This window comes from Oncorhynchus mykiss, chromosome 28 (assembly GCF_057628025.1).
Source record: "Oncorhynchus mykiss isolate SJ-2025 chromosome 28, ASM5762802v1, whole genome shotgun sequence".
NCBI classification, from domain to species: Eukaryota; Metazoa; Chordata; class Actinopteri; order Salmoniformes; family Salmonidae; genus Oncorhynchus; species Oncorhynchus mykiss.
The window spans coordinates 6,777,270-6,798,117 of NC_143049.1; the positions used below are offsets into that span (position 1 = coordinate 6,777,270).

The 20,848-nt window shown below is 45.8% G+C and overlaps 1 protein-coding gene across 2 annotated transcripts in view; it reads right to left on the reverse strand.

Moving 5' to 3' along the window:
• LOC110508393 (zinc finger protein 512B) overlaps positions 1-20,848 on the reverse strand; it is a 103,155-nt gene that overhangs the window by 68,323 nt on the left and 13,984 nt on the right. Inside the window, exon 2 of one of the 2 annotated variants that reach the window (XM_090225676.1) lies at positions 2,235-2,356. In XM_090225676.1, coding sequence (XP_090081802.1) covers positions 2,235-2,355 — 121 coding nt within the window. In that variant the 5' untranslated portion in view covers position 2,356. Of the gene's footprint in view, positions 1-1,751; positions 2,158-2,234; positions 2,357-20,848 lie in introns of those variants that run through there. The other variant, XM_036966425.2, reaches the window with a different exon arrangement.

The window sequence follows — 20,848 nt, forward strand, 5'->3', positions numbered from 1 at the left end:
GCATTCGTCCATGAATTATGTATACGGGTAAGATAGTCTAGCTAGCTACATTTTTTAGATATGACACATTTCTAATTTTAACAGAAAGAGCCATTTGCATGGCTAGCTATAGCCTAATGTTAGCTAGCTAACATTAAACATGGTTGGTTAGCTATCTACAGATTCATGCAGGGTAGTGACGTCATGAGTTGGGATTATGGTTCATTGTTGATCAAGCTAGCTAACTTTAGCTGGCTGGCTCGCTAGCTAACATTTCGTATATCTTATTATTCGTATCTCAGAGCTATTTGCATGGCTAGCTATAGCCTAATGTTAGCTAGCCAACATTGAACCTGGTTGTTTAGCTACCTGCAGATTCATGCAGGGTAGTAACATCATGAGTTGTTATTATGGTTCATTGTTTACCTAGCTAGCTACAGTACATGTCTTAACAAAAGACTCCACTATGCAAGTAACCATCTCGGGTGCATTCGTAAATTTAGTCTGGCCATCTACTCCGATTTCAGAGACCTCTCGTCTGAGTGTACCAGAGTACAGAATAACTGATGAATTTACAAATGCTCAACTTCCGTTGAATATGGCCGGTGTCAGTAAACGTTGTCAAAAAAAGCGGAATTACATTCTTTCCAGCAGCACAGTTACAGTCACCAATGTTCTGGATAACATGAAAACAGCCTAACCAGCTCTGCTACGGTGAGTAAAATGGTCAGAGTGGGGTGTTTGTTTATTATGTGTCTGGAAGTAGCTAGCCAATGTTAGCAAGTTAGCTTGGGTGCTTGACTTCTGTTGTTAGTACAGAACGCTCGGATCGACCCTTAAAGAGGATGGGTGAGGCTGAAGCTTAAAAGGGTGTGAACGATGCTGAATGGGTGTAGACAAAAAAGGGCTCTCCAGTTGTAGTAGCAAAACATTCAAAGGCCATTTTCTCAAAAGTGAGTTTACAAGTTTATCCAACTTTCAAAGCAAAATGACTTTCCCTGTAGTGTATGATATACGATTTTGTAGCTCAGTCTCTTCTTTTATCCAATGTTAAAAACACAATTTAAAATGTTGCTACATAAGACTGATTTGAGCTGGTAGGTCACATATTCTTCCCACCACTCTCTATTGGTCTCTGCCTACTAACAGAAATCCTCAGGATCCCTCACCCTGTACCCATCTTCCTCTAACACTCCCTTCACTACTTCAGCATACAACACTTTCTGTACTAACCTGGCAAACTCAACCTACCTTTCTTTCACCAGATATCGCCGATCTTTGGCCACATGGGTAACCCCACATCTAACACACACAATTTTCTCCACGGATACTACATATTTCTTTGTCTCATGCCCTCTGGCACACTACTCACATCTAAGAATCTTCCTCCTATACACTCCTGCAACATGACCATAAGCTTGGCACCTAAAACAGTAGTATTTTCAGAACAAAATATCTCATGGGATAACTGACATCCTAACTTGACCTTGTCGGGCAAAGACTCTGCATCAAAACTCAGCAAGACAGACAATGTCTTCACCACGCTCTCCACTGGGTCTGCATCGCACCAAACGGCGGGAAGCACTGACACATTTCCGCTGATCCACCTCAACACTTAATGACACCTCCTTACCACTCCTTTCAACAGCGCCCTGCTCCGGAGAGCAATTCACAGTTCTTGTCCCTAGTCGTGTGGTACAGCACGCCCTCTGGACAGAAGAAACACAATAAATCCTCACAAGTTCACTTCCGAGTTACTTTCACCAACTCACCAGTTCCCAACCTCTTCTCCAACCAACCTGACACCACATATGGATCAGTCAGAATACAAGGATCCATTCTCTCCACAAATCTCACTCCCACTGGACCAGAATCATCCTGGTCATCACCAGGACAAGGCTTGAACTCGTTGGTGCTCACCGCAGGTACTTCATCCTCACGTTCAATTTCTTTCTTGTAGCCCTTCCAAAAGTTCTGGGAGAAAACATTTTTCTCCTGTTTTTTCTTGTGCACCTTCTTATCCTTCATCAGACATTCCAGAAGGCTTGTGTCCCTCCCCTCACCTCCCCTCACTCCATATTTAGTCATAATGTTCCACGTTCCTCCTTTTTTTCCTGTCAACTCAGCCCTTTTTACCGCCCAACTCAGCCGTGTCAATGAATGCCCTTCTCCCTTCCAAACGCTCTCATAAGAGCTGTGCTGAAACAAAGCCTATGCACAGTGACTGTGCATGGTTGTGATCAGAGGTCACTTACTGTGTTTGTTGTTCTCAGGGGCTGTAGCTGTGGTCCTGGCAGTCTCCTGGGGGTGGGCCTGTTTTGGAGGACGACCCCTTGATGACAGCTTTGCCAGCCGTGGGATACTGGGGATCTCCATGCTTGGGTACAGGAGAGAGAGATGAATATATAGTTATGTAAACGATGTTTCAGTCAGACACATCCAAGGTTGTCTAAAGTTGACTAGTTGTACTAATCTGTAATCACAGTGTCATAACTATGATATGAAGTTTCAGGAACTTTGGTAGCCTAACTTACAAACGGGTCAATATTAGACACACATTAAACCTAACAAACATCTAATCACCTTGCTAAAAGTATTCTTCTGCAATCCTCTCTCAACATCCAGTAAAATGATTTTTTCCAGCCCTGGATTGTTAAAGCTATCCAGATGGAGGCAAAGCCAACATGACCTTCCATGTTTCATTTAAAAATCAATACTTTCTCAAACACATGAACTGAACTCCATGGTAACATGCCACTTAGATGGGAGTGGAGTACAGTAGTACAGAGCCAATGTAATAAGTTAGTATTGTGTTGGAGAAGTTCGAGCATGGACTGAAATCAAGAATTGCATCGATATATTAGGCTGGAATACCTCATCATTCCACTATCTAATGCATTTTATTTATATTTAAAGACCATTAAGTTTAGTGGGCTGGAGTGTAGCCCCGTGCCTGGTTCATGTAGTCAGATGAATCAAGTCCAGGCTTCACCAAATGAACAACAAAGACGGAATGCAATATGACATTTAATTAAATAGTTTGGGGAATGGCCTGGTCTCTGAGGGAAGATCTTCAGAGTCAGATGATGTACAGAATATCATGTTGATTCTGGCCATCATCACTCCAAAGCACACTGGTTAATGGCTGATGAAATATTGCCAGTGGAGGATCATCCTACTATTTAATAAATGTTTTATTTTACCCGGTAAGTTGACTGAGAACACGTTCTCATTTACAGCAACAACCTGGGGAATAATTTCAGGGGAGAGGAGAAGGATGAGCCAAATGTAAACTGGGGATTATTAGGTAACCGTGATGGTTTGAGCGCCAGATTGGGAATTTAGCCAGGACACTCTTACAATAAGTGCCATGGGATCTTTAATGACCTCAGAGAGTCAGGACACCCGTGTAACATCCCATCCAAAAGACAGCACCCTACACAGGGCAATGTCTACCAATCACTGCCCTGGGGCATTGGAATATTTTAATATTCCATTGAAGGGCCAGTAGTGCCTCCTACTGGCCCTCCAACACCTCGTCCAGCAGCATCTGGTCTCCCATCCAAGGACTGACCAGGACCAACCCTGCTTAGTTTCAGATGCAAGCCAGTAGTGGTATGCAGGGTGGTATATTGCTGGCAATAAAGTGAATTGACTAAGTGAATTTCATACCAATTAAAATAGTGAAACATTGAAAAAGTTATGATAGAGACATACCCAAGACGACTCAGAGATGATAGAGACATACCCAAGACTACTCAGATATGATAGAGACATACCCAAGACGACTCAAAGCTGATAGAGACATACCCAAGATGACTCAAAGCTGATAGAGACCTACAGTTCTACAAAGAACTGACTCAGGGGTGTGAAAACTTACGTAAGTTAGATATTTCTGTCAAATTTCTAAAAACAAGTTTTCACTTTGTCATTATGGGGTATTGTGTGTAGATGAGTGAGATACGAAAACTGTGTAATCCACTTTGAATTCAGGCTTTAACACAACATGTGGATTAAGTCAAGGCAATGTATGTACAGTATCAGTCAAATTCAGACACCTACTCATTCCAGGGTTTTTCTTTATTTTTACTATTTTATACATTATAGATTAATAGTGAAGACATCAAGACTATGAAATAACACATATGGAGTCATGTACTAACACTTAAAAAAGTGTTAAACAATATATTTTATATTTGAGATTCTTCAAAGTAGCCACCCTTTGCCTAGATGACAGCTTTGCACACTCTAGACATTCTCCTAACCAGCTTCATGAGGAATGCTTTCCCACATATGCTGAGGCCTTGTTGGCTGCTTTTCCTTCACTCTGCAGTATAACTCATCCCAAACCCCTCAGCTACTAGCTGTGCCCTGGACACCATGTGAATTGATTGCCCCTCATCTATCTTCAAAGTTTGTTCTGTTAGGTGACCTAAACTGGGATATGTTAACAAACACCCCGACAGTCCTACAAGCTAAGCTAGATGCCCTCAATCGCACACAAATTATCAACAAATCCACCAGGTACAACCCTAAATCCGTAAACATGGGCACCCTCATAGATATTATCCTGACCAACTTGCCCTCCAAATACACCTCTGCTGCGTTCAATCAGGATCTCAGCGATCACTGCCTCACTGCCTATGGGTCCAAGGTCAAACGACCACCCCTCATCACTGTAAATTGCTCCCAAAAACACTTCTGTGAACAGGCCTTTCTAACCGACCTGGCCCGGGTATCCTGAAAGGATATTGACCTCATGCCATCAGTCGAGGATGCCTGGTCATTCTTTAAAAGTAATTTCCTCACCATCTTACAGTGGGGCAAAAAAAGTATTTAGTCAGCCACCAATTGTGCAAGTTGTCCCACTTAAAAGATGAGAGAGGCCTGTAATTTTTCATCATAGGTACACTTCAACTATGACAGACAAAATGAGAAAGAAAAAATCCAGAAAATCCCATTGTAGGATTTTGAATGAATGTATTTGCAAATTATGGTGGAAAATAAGTATTTGGTCAATAACAAAAGTTTATCTCAATACTTTGTTATATACCCTTTTTTGGCAATGAAAGAGGTCAAACGTTTTCTGTAAGTCTTCGCTGGTATTTAGGCCCATTCTTCCATGCAGATCTCCTCTAGAGCAGTGATGTTTTGGGGCTGTTGCTGGGCAACACAGACGTTCAACTCCCTCAAAAGATATTCTATGGGGTTGAGATCTGGAGACTGGCTAGGCCACTCCAGGACCTTGAAATGCTTCTTACGAAGCCACTCCTTCGTTGCCCGGGCAGTGTGTTTGGGATCATTGTCATGCCGAAAGACCCAGCCACGTTTCATCTTCAATGCCCTTGCTGATGGAAGGAGGTTTTCACTCAAAAGCTCACGATACATGGCCCCATTCATTCTTTCCTTTACACAGATCAGTCGTCCTGGTCCCTTTGCAGAAAAACAGCCCCAAAGCATGATGTTTCCACCCCCATGCTTCACAGTAGGTATGGTGTTCTTTGGATACAACTCAGCATTCTTTGTCCTCCAAACACGACGAGTTGAGTTTTTACCAAAAAGTTATATTTTGGTTTCATCTGACCATATGACATTCTCCCAATCTTCTTCTGGATCATCCAAATGCTCTCTAACAAATTCAGATGGGCCTGGACATGTACTGGCTTAAGCAGGGGGACACGTCTGACACTGCAGGATTTGAGTCCCTGGCGGCGTAGTGTGTTACTGATGGTAGGCTTTGTTACTTTGGTCCCAGCTCTCTGCAGGTCATTCACTAGGTCCCCCCGTGTGGTTCTGGGATTTTTGCTCACCGTTCTTATGATAATTTTGACCCCACGGGGTGAGATCTTGCGTGGAGCCCCAGATCGAGGGAGATTATCAGTGGTCTTGTATGTCTTCCATTTCCTAATATTTGCTCCCACAGTTGATTTCTTCAAACCAAGCTGCTTACCTATTGCAGATTCAGTCTTCCCAGCCTGGTGCAGGTCAACAATTTTGTTTCTGGTGTCCTTTGACAGCTCTTTGGTCTTGGCCATAGTGTAGTTTGGAGTGTGACTGTTTGAGGTTGTGGACAGGTGTCTTTTATACTGATAACAAGTTCAAACAGGTGCCATTAATACAGGTAACGAGTGGAGGACAGAGGAGCCTCTTAAAGAAGAAGTTACAGGTCTGTGAGAGCCAGAAATCTTGCTTGTTTGTAGGTGACCAAATACTTATTTTCCACCATAATTTGCAAATAAATTCATTAAAAATCCTACAATGTGATTTTCTGGATTTTTTCCCCTCATTTTGTCTGCCATAGTTGAAGTGTACCTATGATGAAAATTACAGGCCTCTCTCATCTTAGACAACTTGGGGAGAACTTGCACAATTGGTAGCTGACTAAATAATTTTAATCCCAACTGTAAATAAGCATATCCCTTTCAAAAAATTTCGAAATAAGAACAGATATAGCCCCTGGTTCACTCCAGACCTGACTGCTCTCGACCAGCACAAAAACATCCTGTGGCGGACTGCACTAGCATCGAATAGTCCACGCGATATGCAACTTATAAGGGAAGTCAGGAACCAATACACACAGTCAGTTAGGAAAGCTAAGGCTAGCTTTTTCAAACAGAAATTTGCATCCTGTAGCTCTAACTCCAAAAAGTTTTGGGACACTGTAAATTCCATGGAGAATAAGAGCACTTCCTCCCAGCTGCCCACTGCACTGGGGCTAGGTAACACTGTCACCACCGATAAATACACAATAATCGAGAATTTCAATAAGCATTTCTCTACGGCTGGCCATGCTTTCCTCCTGGCTACCCCAACCCCAGCCAACAGCTCCGCACCCCCCGCAACTACTTGCCCAAGCCTCCCCAGCTTCTCCTTCACCCAAATCCAGATAGCAGATGCAAAACCTGACCCGTACAAATCAGCTGGGCAAGACAACCTGGACCCTCTCTTTCTAAAATGATCCACCTCCATTGTTGCAACTCCTATTACCAGTCTGTTCAACCTCTCTTTCATTTCGTCCGAGATCCCTAAAGATTGGAAAGCTTCCGCGGTCATCCCCCTCTTCAAAGGGGGTGACACTCTAGACCAAAACTGCTATAGACCTATATCCATCCTGCCCTGCCTTTTTAAAGTCTTCGAGAGCCAAGTTAAACAGATCACTGACCATTTCGAATCCCATCATACCTTCTCCGCTGTGTAATCCGGTTTCCGACTCCTTTCTCAGTATATATCAATGATGTCGCTCTTGCTGCGGGTGATTCCCTGATCCACCAAAAGTCTTCTAAACAGCTTCTACCCCAAGCCATAAGACTCCTGAACAGCTAATCAAATGGCTACCCAGAATATTTGCATTTCCCCCTCCCCTTTTACACTGCTGCTACTCTCTGTTTATTATCTATGCAGAGTCACTTTAATGCATACACTTCGATGCAGTCACTCTACCTACATGTACATATTACCTCCATTTTTAACTCATCTATTCTTAACTTAACACGCATTTTTCTTAAAACTGCATTGTTGGTTAAGGGCTTGTAAGTAAGCATTTCACTGTAATACCTGTTGTATTTGGCGCTTGTGACATACAATTTGATTTGATTTGATTTGTATATGTGGACAATGATAGATCCTTAGTGATGTGGACACCAAGAAACGTGAAGCTCACGGCCCGCTCCACTACAGCCCCGTCAATGTGAACGGGGGCGTGCTCGGTCCTCCGTTTCCTGTAGTCCACGATCAGCTCCTTTGTCTTGCTCACATTAAGGGAGAGGTTGTTGTCCTGGCACCACACTGCCAGGTCTCTGACCTCCTCCCTATAGGGTGTCTCATCGTCGTTGATCAACCCTACCACCATCCTGTTGTCAGCAAACTTAATGATGGTCCTATTGTGTATTCATTCCGCCATTCGATTGCAAAATGTTACTTAAATGGAGCGAAAGGTGGAGGGACCTACGTGAATTTGTCAAATAGAAACTCTTGTTTTAATAGAATATTTTGCAACTGTGTGGACTAATGATTACACCCCAGATTCTACGCTTAGTAGGGAGCAGGCTTTCATGACATACACAGAAAATAATAGCAATTTAGATTTTCAAAAGTATGTGAGTCTAGAGCAAAATCATCCACCTGATTTATGCTACATAGCATGCTAAATGTGTCTGATCAGATATTAGCAAACTAATAGCTGAGCTGACGGAGATTCAGTGAAACAAAGTCACATGTATTGATTATCAGAGGGCTTTTAGTCGGGATATATACTAGGCTACTAAGTGAGTGATGAGCAAAATAATCCCCTGTATTACTACAGTAGGCTAAACAGTTAGCTAACCTGCTAGCACAGAGTTCTGATAATAAAGACTAACATCATCAACACTCAATTTGGCTAACATTTTCACAAATATCTCAATATCAAAATGTTGATTTAATGAAAACTAAAATGTGACATTAATTGATTTATCATGACGAGTCCCCATGCTTGTCTCAAAGCAGAAAATGCTGTCCCAATCATGAGCTGGTTGACCACACATGGCTAAAGTATAAAGCTTCAAGTATTTAAAACGGTTGGATGGCTTTGGGAGTTTCAGTAAGCAACAATATGATAAATGCCTTCAATGGCATTAGCCTACTTTATTCCAATATTTTTGTCATTCAGTGATATTCATTCCACAGTGATCATTGATCGATCCATCTAGCTGTGGTTAAGAAAACGTGCATACATCGTGGTAGGCTTTGCTAAGTGGTGGGCAAATCGGCCTGCCTCGCAATGTTTAGAACTGGTAACAGCCTAGTAATGGCCACTGCCTAGAAACCATCATTATGAAGCATCAAGTCTCATGAGCGTGTTGCCTACGCCAGACTTAGCTGGGACTAGTCCTATTTATGGTTGGTGCAACAAGTCGGACGTAGCATTTAAGACCAACTTCTGTACGCCAAACTGGTCTAAGATCAGCTAGATGCAGGTAAGTGTGTGCAAGGTAGTATTGAATGTGTCAATTTGTCACCTGGATTACCCCAATATGTCTCTTGACCTGTGCACCTACGTTATAAACTTTAATTTGTAGGCTAGGTTGTAGCAACCTCTTGATCGGTATAGGGGAAATTAGAGTATCAATTAGTAGCCTATGCCTATCGATGTAACATTGAGCTGGGTGAATGGAATATGAACTAGTCATCCAATATGCTGTAATAGAAATAAGCACCGACCGCCACTGTTTCTGAAAGTGACTAATTATGCTTAGTAAAATTGATTAGAGTTAGGCCTACCATCATGCTTTCTCAGCATAGAACGCATATATTAATGTAGTGCCCCTAATGAATTACTACAGTACACAAAGGGTCATTCATGTGGTGGCTGAGGTAACAATCTTTTAATTTAACCTTTATGGTGGTACCGGAGCGCCAAGTCTAGGACCAAAAGGCTACTTAACAGCTTCTACCCCTTAGCCATAAGACTGCCTGACCCCCCCCCCCCCCCCATTTGTGTGTACACTGCTCCTACTCACTGTTTATTATCTATGAATAGTCACTACACCCCCACCTACATGTACAAATGACCTAAACTTGTACCCCCGCTCTGACTCTGTACCGGTACTCCCTGTTTATAGCCTCCACACTGACTCTGTACCGGTACCCCCTGTATATAGTCTCCACATTGACTCTGTACCGTAACACCCTGTATATAGCCTCCACATTGACTCTGTACCGTAACACCCTGTATATAGTCTCCACACTGACTCTGTACTGTAACACCCTGTATATAGCCTCCACATTGACTCTGTACCGGCACCCGCTGTATATAGCCTCCACACTGACTCTGTACCGGTACCCCCTGTATATAGCCTCCACATTGACTCTGTACCGGTACCCCCTGTATATAGCCTCCACATTGACTCTGTACCGTAATACCATGTATATAGCCTCCACATTGACTCTGTACCGGTACCCCTTGTATATAGCCTCCACATTGACTCTGTACTGGTACCCCCTGTATATAGCCTCCACATTGACTCTGTACCGTAATACCATGTATATAGCCTCCACATTGACTCTGTACCGGTACCCCCATGTATATAGCCTCCACATTGACTCTGTACCGGTACCCCCCTGTATATAGCCTCCACATTGATTCTGTACCGGTACCCCCTGTATATAGCCTCCACACTGACTTGGTACTGGTACCCCCTGTATATAGCCTTCACACTGACTTGGTACTGGTACCCCCTGTAAATAGCCTCCACACTGACTCTGTACCGGTACCCCCTGTATATAGCCTCCACATTGACTCTGTACCGGTACCCCCTGTATGTAGCCTCCACATTGACTCTGTACCGGTACCCCCTGTATATAGCCTCCAAATTGACTCTGTACCGGTACCCCCTGTATATAGCCTCCAAATTGACTCTGTACCGGTATCCCCTGTATATAACCTCCACATCAACTCTGTATGGTACCTGTATATAGCCTCCACATTGACTCTGTACCGATACACCCTGTATGTAGCCTCCACACTGACTTGGTACCGGTACCCCCTGTATATAGCCTCCACATTGACTCTGTACCAGTACCCACTGTATATAGCCTCCACACTGACTCTGTACCGGTACCCCCTGTATATAGCCTCCACATTGACTCTGTACCGGTACCCCTGTATATAGCCTCCATATTGACTCTGTACCATAACACCCTGTATATAGCCTCCACACTGACTCTGTACCGTAACACCCTGTATATAGCCTCCACAATGACTCTGTACCGGTACCCCGTGAATATAGCCTCCACATTGACTCTGTACCGTAACACCCTATTTATAACCTCCACATTGACTCTGTACCGGTACCCCCTGTATATAGCCTCCACATTGACTCTGTACCAGTACCCCCTGTATATATCCTCCACATTGACTCTGTACCGGTACCCCCTGTATATATCCTCCACATTGACTCTGTACCGTTACCCCCTGTATATAGCCTCCACATTGACTCTGTACCGGTACCCACAGTATGTAGCCTACACATTGACTCTGCACCAGCGCCCCCCTGTATATAGCCTCCACATTGACTCTGTACCGGTACCCCCTGTATATAACCTCCACATTGACTCTGTACTGGTACCCCCTGTATATATCCTCCACATTGACTCTGTACCGGTACCCCCTGTATATAGCCTCCACATTGACTCTGTACCGGTACCCACAGTATGTAGCCTCCACATTGACTCTGTACCGGTACCACCTGTATATAGTTTCCACATTGACTCTGTACCGGTACCCCTGTATATAGCCTCCACACTGACTCTGTACCGGTACCCCCTGTATATAGCCTCCACATTGACTCTGAATGCTACCTGTATATAGCCTCCACATTGACTCTGTACCGATACCCCCATGTATATAGCCTCCACATTGACTCTGTATGGTACCTGTATATAGCCTCCACATTGACTCGGTACCGGTACCCCCTGTATATAGCCTCCACATTGAATATGTACCGTAACACCCTGTATATAGCCTCCACATTGACTCTGTACCGGTACCCCCTGTATATAACCTCCACATTGACTCTGTACCGGTACCCCCTGTATATTGCCTCCACACTGACTCTGTACCGGTACCCCCTGTATATAGCCTCTACATTGACTCTGAATGCTACCTGTATACAGCCTCCACATTGACTCTGTACCGATACCCCCTGTATATAACCTCCACATTGACTCTGTATGGTACCTGTATATAGCCTCCACATTGACTCTGTATGGTACCTGTATATAGCCTCCACATTGACTCTGTACCGGTACCCCGTGAATATAGCCTCCACATTGACTCTAACACCCTGTATATAGCCTCCACATTGACTCTGTACCGGTACCCCCTGTATATATCCTCCACATTGACTCTGTACCGGTACCCTCTGTATATATCCTCCACATTGACTCTGTACCGGTACCCCCATGTATGTATCCTCCACATTGACTCTGTACTGGTACCCCCTGTATATAGCCTCCAAACTGACTTGGTACCGGTACCCCCTGTATACAGCCTCCACACTGACTTGGTACCGGTACCCCCTGTATATAGCCTCCACATTGACTCTGTACTGGTACCACCTGTATGTAGCCTCCACATTGACTCTGTACCGGTACCCCCTGTATATATCCTCCACATTGACTCTGTACCGGTAACCCCTGTATATATCCTCCACATTGACTCTGTACCGGTACCCCCTGTATATAGCCTCCACACTGACTCTGTACCGGTACCCCCTGTATATAGCCTCCACATTGACTCTGTACCATAACACCCTGTATATAACCTCCACATTGACTCTGTACCGGTACCACCTGTATATAGTTTCCACATTGACTCTGTACAGGTATCCCCTGTATATAGCCTCCACATTGACTCTGTATGCTACCTGTATACAGCCTCCACATTGACTCTGTACCGGTACCCCCTGTATATAACCTCCACATTGACTCTGTATGGTACCTGTATATAGCCTCCACATTGACTCTGTACCCAACAACCTGTATATAGCCTCCAAATTGACTCTGTACCGTAACACCCTGTATATAGCCTCCACGTTGACTCTGTATAGTGGCACCCTGTATATTGCCTCCACACTGACTTGGTAAGGGTCCCCCTGTATATAGCCTCCACATTGACTCTGTACTGGTACCCCCTGTATATATCCTCCACATTGACTCTGTACCGGTACCCCCTGTATATAGCCTCCACATTGACTCTGTACCGGTACCCACAGTATGTAGCCTCCACATTGACTCTGTACCGGTACCACCTGTATATAGTTTCCACATTGACTCTGTACCGGTACCCCTGTATATAGCCTCCACACTGACTCTGTACCGGTACCCCCTGTATATAGCCTCCACATTGACTCTGAATGCTACCTGTATATAGCCTCCACATTGACTCTGTACCGATACCCCCATGTATATAGCCTCCACATTGACTCTGTATGGTACCTGTATATAGCCTCCACATTGACTCGGTACCGGTACCCCCTGTATATAGCCTCCACATTGACTCGGTACCGGTACCCCCTGTATATAGCCTCCACATTGAATATGTACCGTAACACCCTGTATATAGCCTCCACATTGACTCTGTACCGGTACCCCCTGTATATAACCTCCACATTGACTCTGTACCGGTACCCCCTGTATATTGCCTCCACACTGACTCTGTACCGGTACCCCCTGTATATAGCCTCTACATTGACTCTGAATGCTACCTGTATACAGCCTCCACATTGACTCTGTACCGATACCCCCTGTATATAACCTCCACATTGACTCTGTATGGTACCTGTATATAGCCTCCACATTGACTCTGTATGGTACCTGTATATAGCCTCCACATTGACTCTGTACCGGTACCCCGTGAATATAGCCTCCACATTGACTCTAACACCCTGTATATAGCCTCCACATTGACTCTGTACCGGTACCCCCTGTATATATCCTCCACATTGACTCTGTACCGGTACCCTCTGTATATATCCTCCACATTGACTCTGTACCGGTACCCCCATGTATGTATCCTCCACATTGACTCTGTACTGGTACCCCCTGTATATAGCCTCCAAACTGACTTGGTACCGGTACCCCCTGTATACAGCCTCCACACTGACTTGGTACCGGTACCCCCTGTATATAGCCTCCACATTGACTCTGTACCGGTACCACCTGTATGTAGCCTCCACATTGACTCTGTACCGGTACCCCCTGTATATAACCTCCACATTGACTCTGTACCGGTACCACCTGTATATAGTTTCCACATTGACTCTGTACAGGTATCCCCTGTATATAGCCTCCACATTGACTCTGTATGCTACCTGTATACAGCCTCCACATTGACTCTGTACCAGTACCCCCTGTATATAACCTCCACATTGACTCTGTATGGTACCTGTATATAGCCTCCACATTGACTCTGTACCCAACAACCTGTATATAGCCTCCAAATTGACTCTGTACCGTAACACCCTGTATATAGCCTCCACGTTGACTCTGTATAGTGGCACCCTGTATATAGCCTCCACACTGACTTGGTAAGGGTCCCCCTGTATATAGCCTCCACACTGGCTTGGTACTGGTAACGCCTGTATATAGCCTCCACATTGACTCTGTACCGGTACCCCCTGTATATAGCCTCCACATTGACTCAGTACCCAACACCCTGTATATAGCCTCCACATTGACTCTGTACCGTAACACCCTGTATATAGCCTCCACACTGACTCTGTACCGGTACCCCCTGTATATAGCCTCCACATTGACTCTGTACCCAAAACCCTGTATATAGCCTCCACATTGACTCTGTACCGTAACACCCTGTATATAGCCTCCACATTGACTCTGTACCGGTACCCCCTGTATATAACCTCCATATTGAATATGTACCGTAACACCCTGTATATAGCCTCCACATTGACTCTGTACCGGTACCACCTGTATATAGTTTCCACATTGACTCTGTACCGGTACCCCTGTATATAGCCTCCACACTGACTCTGTACCGGTACCCCCTGTATATAGCCTCCACATTGACTCTGAATGCTACCTGTATATAGCCTCCACATTGACTCTGTACCGATACCCCCATGTATATAGCCTCCACATTGACTCTGTATGGTACCTGTATATAGCCTCCACATTGACTCGGTACCGGTACCCCCTGTATATAGCCTCCACATTGAATATGTACCGTAACACCCTGTATATAGCCTCCACATTGACTCTGTACCGGTACCCCCTGTATATAACCTCCACATTGACTCTGTACCGGTACCCCCTGTATATTGCCTCCACACTGACTCTGTACCGGTACCCCCTGTATATAGCCTCTACATTGACTCTGAATGCTACCTGTATACAGCCTCCACATTGACTCTGTACCGATACCCCCTGTATATAACCTCCACATTGACTCTGTATGGTACCTGTATATAGCCTCCACATTGACTCTGTATGGTACCTGTATATAGCCTCCACATTGACTCTGTACCGGTACCCCGTGAATATAGCCTCCACATTGACTCTAACACCCTGTATATAGCCTCCACATTGACTCTGTACCGGTACCCCCTGTATATATCCTCCACATTGACTCTGTACCGGTACCCTCTGTATATATCCTCCACATTGACTCTGTACCGGTACCCCCATGTATGTATCCTCCACATTGACTCTGTACTGGTACCCCCTGTATATAGCCTCCAAACTGACTTGGTACCGGTACCCCCTGTATACAGCCTCCACACTGACTTGGTACCGGTACCCCCTGTATATAGCCTCCACATTGACTCTGTACTGGTACCACCTGTATGTAGCCTCCACATTGACTCTGTACCGGTACCCCCTGTATATATCCTCCACATTGACTCTGTACCGGTAACCCCTGTATATATCCTCCACATTGACTCTGTACCGGTACCCCCTGTATATAGCCTCCACACTGACTCTGTACCGGTACCCCCTGTATATAGCCTCCACATTGACTCTGTACCATAACACCCTGTATATAACCTCCACATTGACTCTGTACCGGTACCACCTGTATATAGTTTCCACATTGACTCTGTACAGGTATCCCCTGTATATAGCCTCCACATTGACTCTGTATGCTACCTGTATACAGCCTCCACATTGACTCTGTACCGGTACCCCCTGTATATAACCTCCACATTGACTCTGTATGGTACCTGTATATAGCCTCCACATTGACTCTGTACCCAACAACCTGTATATAGCCTCCAAATTGACTCTGTACCGTAACACCCTGTATATAGCCTCCACGTTGACTCTGTATAGTGGCACCCTGTATATTGCCTCCACACTGACTTGGTAAGGGTCCCCCTGTATATAGCCTCCACATTGACTCTGTACTGGTACCCCCTGTATATATCCTCCACATTGACTCTGTACCGGTACCCCCTGTATATAGCCTCCACATTGACTCTGTACCGGTACCCACAGTATGTAGCCTCCACATTGACTCTGTACCGGTACCACCTGTATATAGTTTCCACATTGACTCTGTACCGGTACCCCTGTATATAGCCTCCACACTGACTCTGTACCGGTACCCCCTGTATATAGCCTCCACATTGACTCTGAATGCTACCTGTATATAGCCTCCACATTGACTCTGTACCGATACCCCCATGTATATAGCCTCCACATTGACTCTGTATGGTACCTGTATATAGCCTCCACATTGACTCGGTACCGGTACCCCCTGTATATAGCCTCCACATTGACTCGGTACCGGTACCCCCTGTATATAGCCTCCACATTGAATATGTACCGTAACACCCTGTATATAGCCTCCACATTGACTCTGTACCGGTACCCCCTGTATATAACCTCCACATTGACTCTGTACCGGTACCCCCTGTATATTGCCTCCACACTGACTCTGTACCGGTACCCCCTGTATATAGCCTCTACATTGACTCTGAATGCTACCTGTATACAGCCTCCACATTGACTCTGTACCGATACCCCCTGTATATAACCTCCACATTGACTCTGTATGGTACCTGTATATAGCCTCCACATTGACTCTGTATGGTACCTGTATATAGCCTCCACATTGACTCTGTACCGGTACCCCGTGAATATAGCCTCCACATTGACTCTAACACCCTGTATATAGCCTCCACATTGACTCTGTACCGGTACCCCCTGTATATATCCTCCACATTGACTCTGTACCGGTACCCTCTGTATATATCCTCCACATTGACTCTGTACCGGTACCCCCATGTATGTATCCTCCACATTGACTCTGTACTGGTACCCCCTGTATATAGCCTCCAAACTGACTTGGTACCGGTACCCCCTGTATACAGCCTCCACACTGACTTGGTACCGGTACCCCCTGTATATAGCCTCCACATTGACTCTGTACCGGTACCACCTGTATGTAGCCTCCACATTGACTCTGTACCGGTACCCCCTGTATATAACCTCCACATTGACTCTGTACCGGTACCACCTGTATATAGTTTCCACATTGACTCTGTACAGGTATCCCCTGTATATAGCCTCCACATTGACTCTGTATGCTACCTGTATACAGCCTCCACATTGACTCTGTACCAGTACCCCCTGTATATAACCTCCACATTGACTCTGTATGGTACCTGTATATAGCCTCCACATTGACTCTGTACCCAACAACCTGTATATAGCCTCCAAATTGACTCTGTACCGTAACACCCTGTATATAGCCTCCACGTTGACTCTGTATAGTGGCACCCTGTATATAGCCTCCACACTGACTTGGTAAGGGTCCCCCTGTATATAGCCTCCACACTGGCTTGGTACTGGTAACGCCTGTATATAGCCTCCACATTGACTCTGTACCGGTACCCCCTGTATATAGCCTCCACATTGACTCAGTACCCAACACCCTGTATATAGCCTCCACATTGACTCTGTACCGTAACACCCTGTATATAGCCTCCACACTGACTCTGTACCGGTACCCCCTGTATATAGCCTCCACATTGACTCTGTACCCAAAACCCTGTATATAGCCTCCACATTGACTCTGTACCGTAACACCCTGTATATAGCCTCCACATTGACTCTGTACCGGTACCCCCTGTATATAACCTCCATATTGAATATGTACCGTAACACCCTGTATATAGCCTCCACATTGACTCTGTACCGTAACACCCTGTATATAGCCTCCACATTGACTCTGTACCGGTACCCCCTGTATATAGCCTCCACATTGACTCTGTACCCAAAACCCTGTATATAGCCTCCACATTGACTCTGTACCGGTACCCCCTGTATATATCCTCCACATTGACTCTGTACCGGTACCCCCTGTATGTATCCTCCACATTGACTCTGTACCGGTACCCCCTGTATGTAGCCTCCACATTGACTCTGTACCGGTACCCCCTGTATATAGCCTCCACACTGACTTGGTACCGGTACCCCCTGTATACAGCCTCCACACTGACTTGGTACCGGTACCACCTGTATGTAGCCTCCACATTGACTCTGTACCGGTACCCCCTGTATATATCCTCCACATTGACTCTGTACCGTTACCCCCTGTAAATAGCCTCCACATTGACTCTGTACCGGTACCCCCTGTATGTAGCCTCCACATTGACTCTGTACCAGCACCCCCCTGTATATAGCCTCCACATTGACTCTGTATGCTACCTGTATACAGCCTCCACATTGACTCTGTATGCTACCTGTATACAGCCTCCACATTGACTCTGTACCGGTACCCCCTGTATGTATCCTCCACATTGACTCTGTACCGGTACCCCCTGTATGTAGCCTCCACATTGACTCTGTACCGGTACCCCCTGTATATAGCCTCCACACTGACTTGGTACCGGTACCCCCTGTATACAGCCTCCACACTGACTTGGTACCGGTACCACCTGTATGTAGCCTCCACATTGACTCTGTACCGGTACCCCCTGTATATATCCTCCACATTGACTCTGTACCGTTACCCCCTGTAAATAGCCTCCACATTGACTCTGTACCGGTACCCCCTGTATGTAGCCTCCACATTGACTCTGTACCAGCACCCCCCTGTATATAGCCTCCACATTGACTCTGTATGCTACCTGTATACAGCCTCCACATTGACTCTGTATGCTACCTGTATACAGCCTCCACATTGACTCTGTACCGATACCCCCTGTATATAACCTCCACATTGACTCTGTATGCTACCTGTATACAGCCTCCACATTGACTCTGTACCGGTACCCCCTGTATGTATCCTCCACATTGACTCTGTACCGGTACCCCCTGTATGTAGCCTCCACATTGACTCTGTACCGGTACCCCCTGTATATAGCCTCCACACTGACTTGGTACCGGTACCCCCTGTATACAGCCTCCACACTGACTTGGTACCGGTACCACCTGTATGTAGCCTCCACATTGACTCTGTACCGGTACCCCCTGTATATATCCTCCACATTGACTCTGTACCGTTACCCCCTGTAAATAGCCTCCACATTGACTCTGTACCGGTACCCCCTGTATGTAGCCTCCACATTGACTCTGTACCAGCACCCCCCTGTATATAGCCTCCACATTGACTCTGTATGCTACCTGTATACAGCCTCCACATTGACTCTGTATGCTACCTGTATACAGCCTCCACATTGACTCTGTACCGATACCCCCTGTATATAACCTCCACATTGACTCTGTATGGTACCTGTATATACCCTCCACATTGACTCTGTACCCAACAACCTGTATATAGCCTCCAAATTGACTCTGTACCGTAACACACTGTATATAGCCTCCACACTGACTTGGTACTGGTACCCCCTGTATATAGCCTCCACACTGACTTGGTACTGGTACCGCCTGTATATAGCCTCCACATTGACTCTGTACCGGTACCCCCTGTATATAGCCTCCACATTGACTCTGTACCCAACACCCTGTATATAGCCTCCACATTGACTCTGTACCGGTACCCCCTGTATATAGCCTCAACATTGACTCTGTACCCAAAACCCTGTATATAGCCTCCACATTGAGTCTGTACCGTAACACCCTGTATATAGCCTCCACAATGACTCTGTACTGGTACCCCCTGTATATAGCCTCCACATTGACTCTGTACCGTAATACCATGTATATAGCCTCCACATTGACTCTGTACCGGTACCCCCATGTATATAGCCTCCACATTGACTCTGTACCGGTACCCCCCTGTATATAGCCTCCACATTGATTCTGTACCGGTACCCCCTGTATATAGCCTCCACACTGACTTGGTACTGGTACCCCCTGTATATAGCCTTCACACTGACTTGGTACTGGTACCCCCTGTAAATAGCCTCCACACTGACTCTGTACCGGTACCCCCTGTATATAGCCTCCACATTGACTCTGTACCGGTACCCCCTGTATGTAGACTCCACATTGACTCTGTACCGGTACCCCCTGTATATAGCCTCCAAATTGACTCTGTACCGGTACCCCCTGTATATAGCCTCCAAATTGACTATGTACCGGTATCCCCTGTATATAACCTCCACATCGACTCTGTATGGTACCTGTATATAGCCTCCACATTGACTCTGTACCGATACACCCTGTATGTAGCCTCCACACTGACTTGGTACCGGTACCCCCTGTATATAGCCTCCACATTGACTCTGTACCAGTACCCACTGTATATAGCCTCCACACTGACTCTGTACCGGTACCCCCTGTATATAGCCTCCACATTGACTCTGTACCGGTACCCCTGTATATAGCCTCCATATTGACTCTGTACCATAACACCCTGTATATAGCCTCCACACTGACTCTGTACCGTAACACCCTGTATATAGCCTGCACAATGACTCTGTACCGGTACCCCGTGAATATAGCCTCCACATTGACTCTGTACCGTAACACCCTATTTATAACCTCCACATTGACTCTGTACCGGTACCCCCTGTATATATCCTCCACATTGACTCTGTACCGTTACCCCCTGTATATAGCCTCCACATTGACTCTGTACCGGTACCCACAGTATGTAGCCTACACATTGACTCTGCACCAGCGCCCCCCTGTATATAGCCTCCACATTGACTCTGTACCGGTACCCCCTGTATATAGCCTCCACATTGATTCTGTACCGGTACCCCCTGTATATAGCCTCCACACTGACTTGGTACTGGTACCCCCTGTATATAGCCTTCACACAGACTTGGTACTGGTACCCCCTGTAAATAGCCTCCACACTGACTCTGTACCGGTACCCCCTGTATATAGCCTCCACATTGACTCTGTACCGGTACCCCCTGTATGTAGACTCCACATTGACTCTGTACCGGTACCC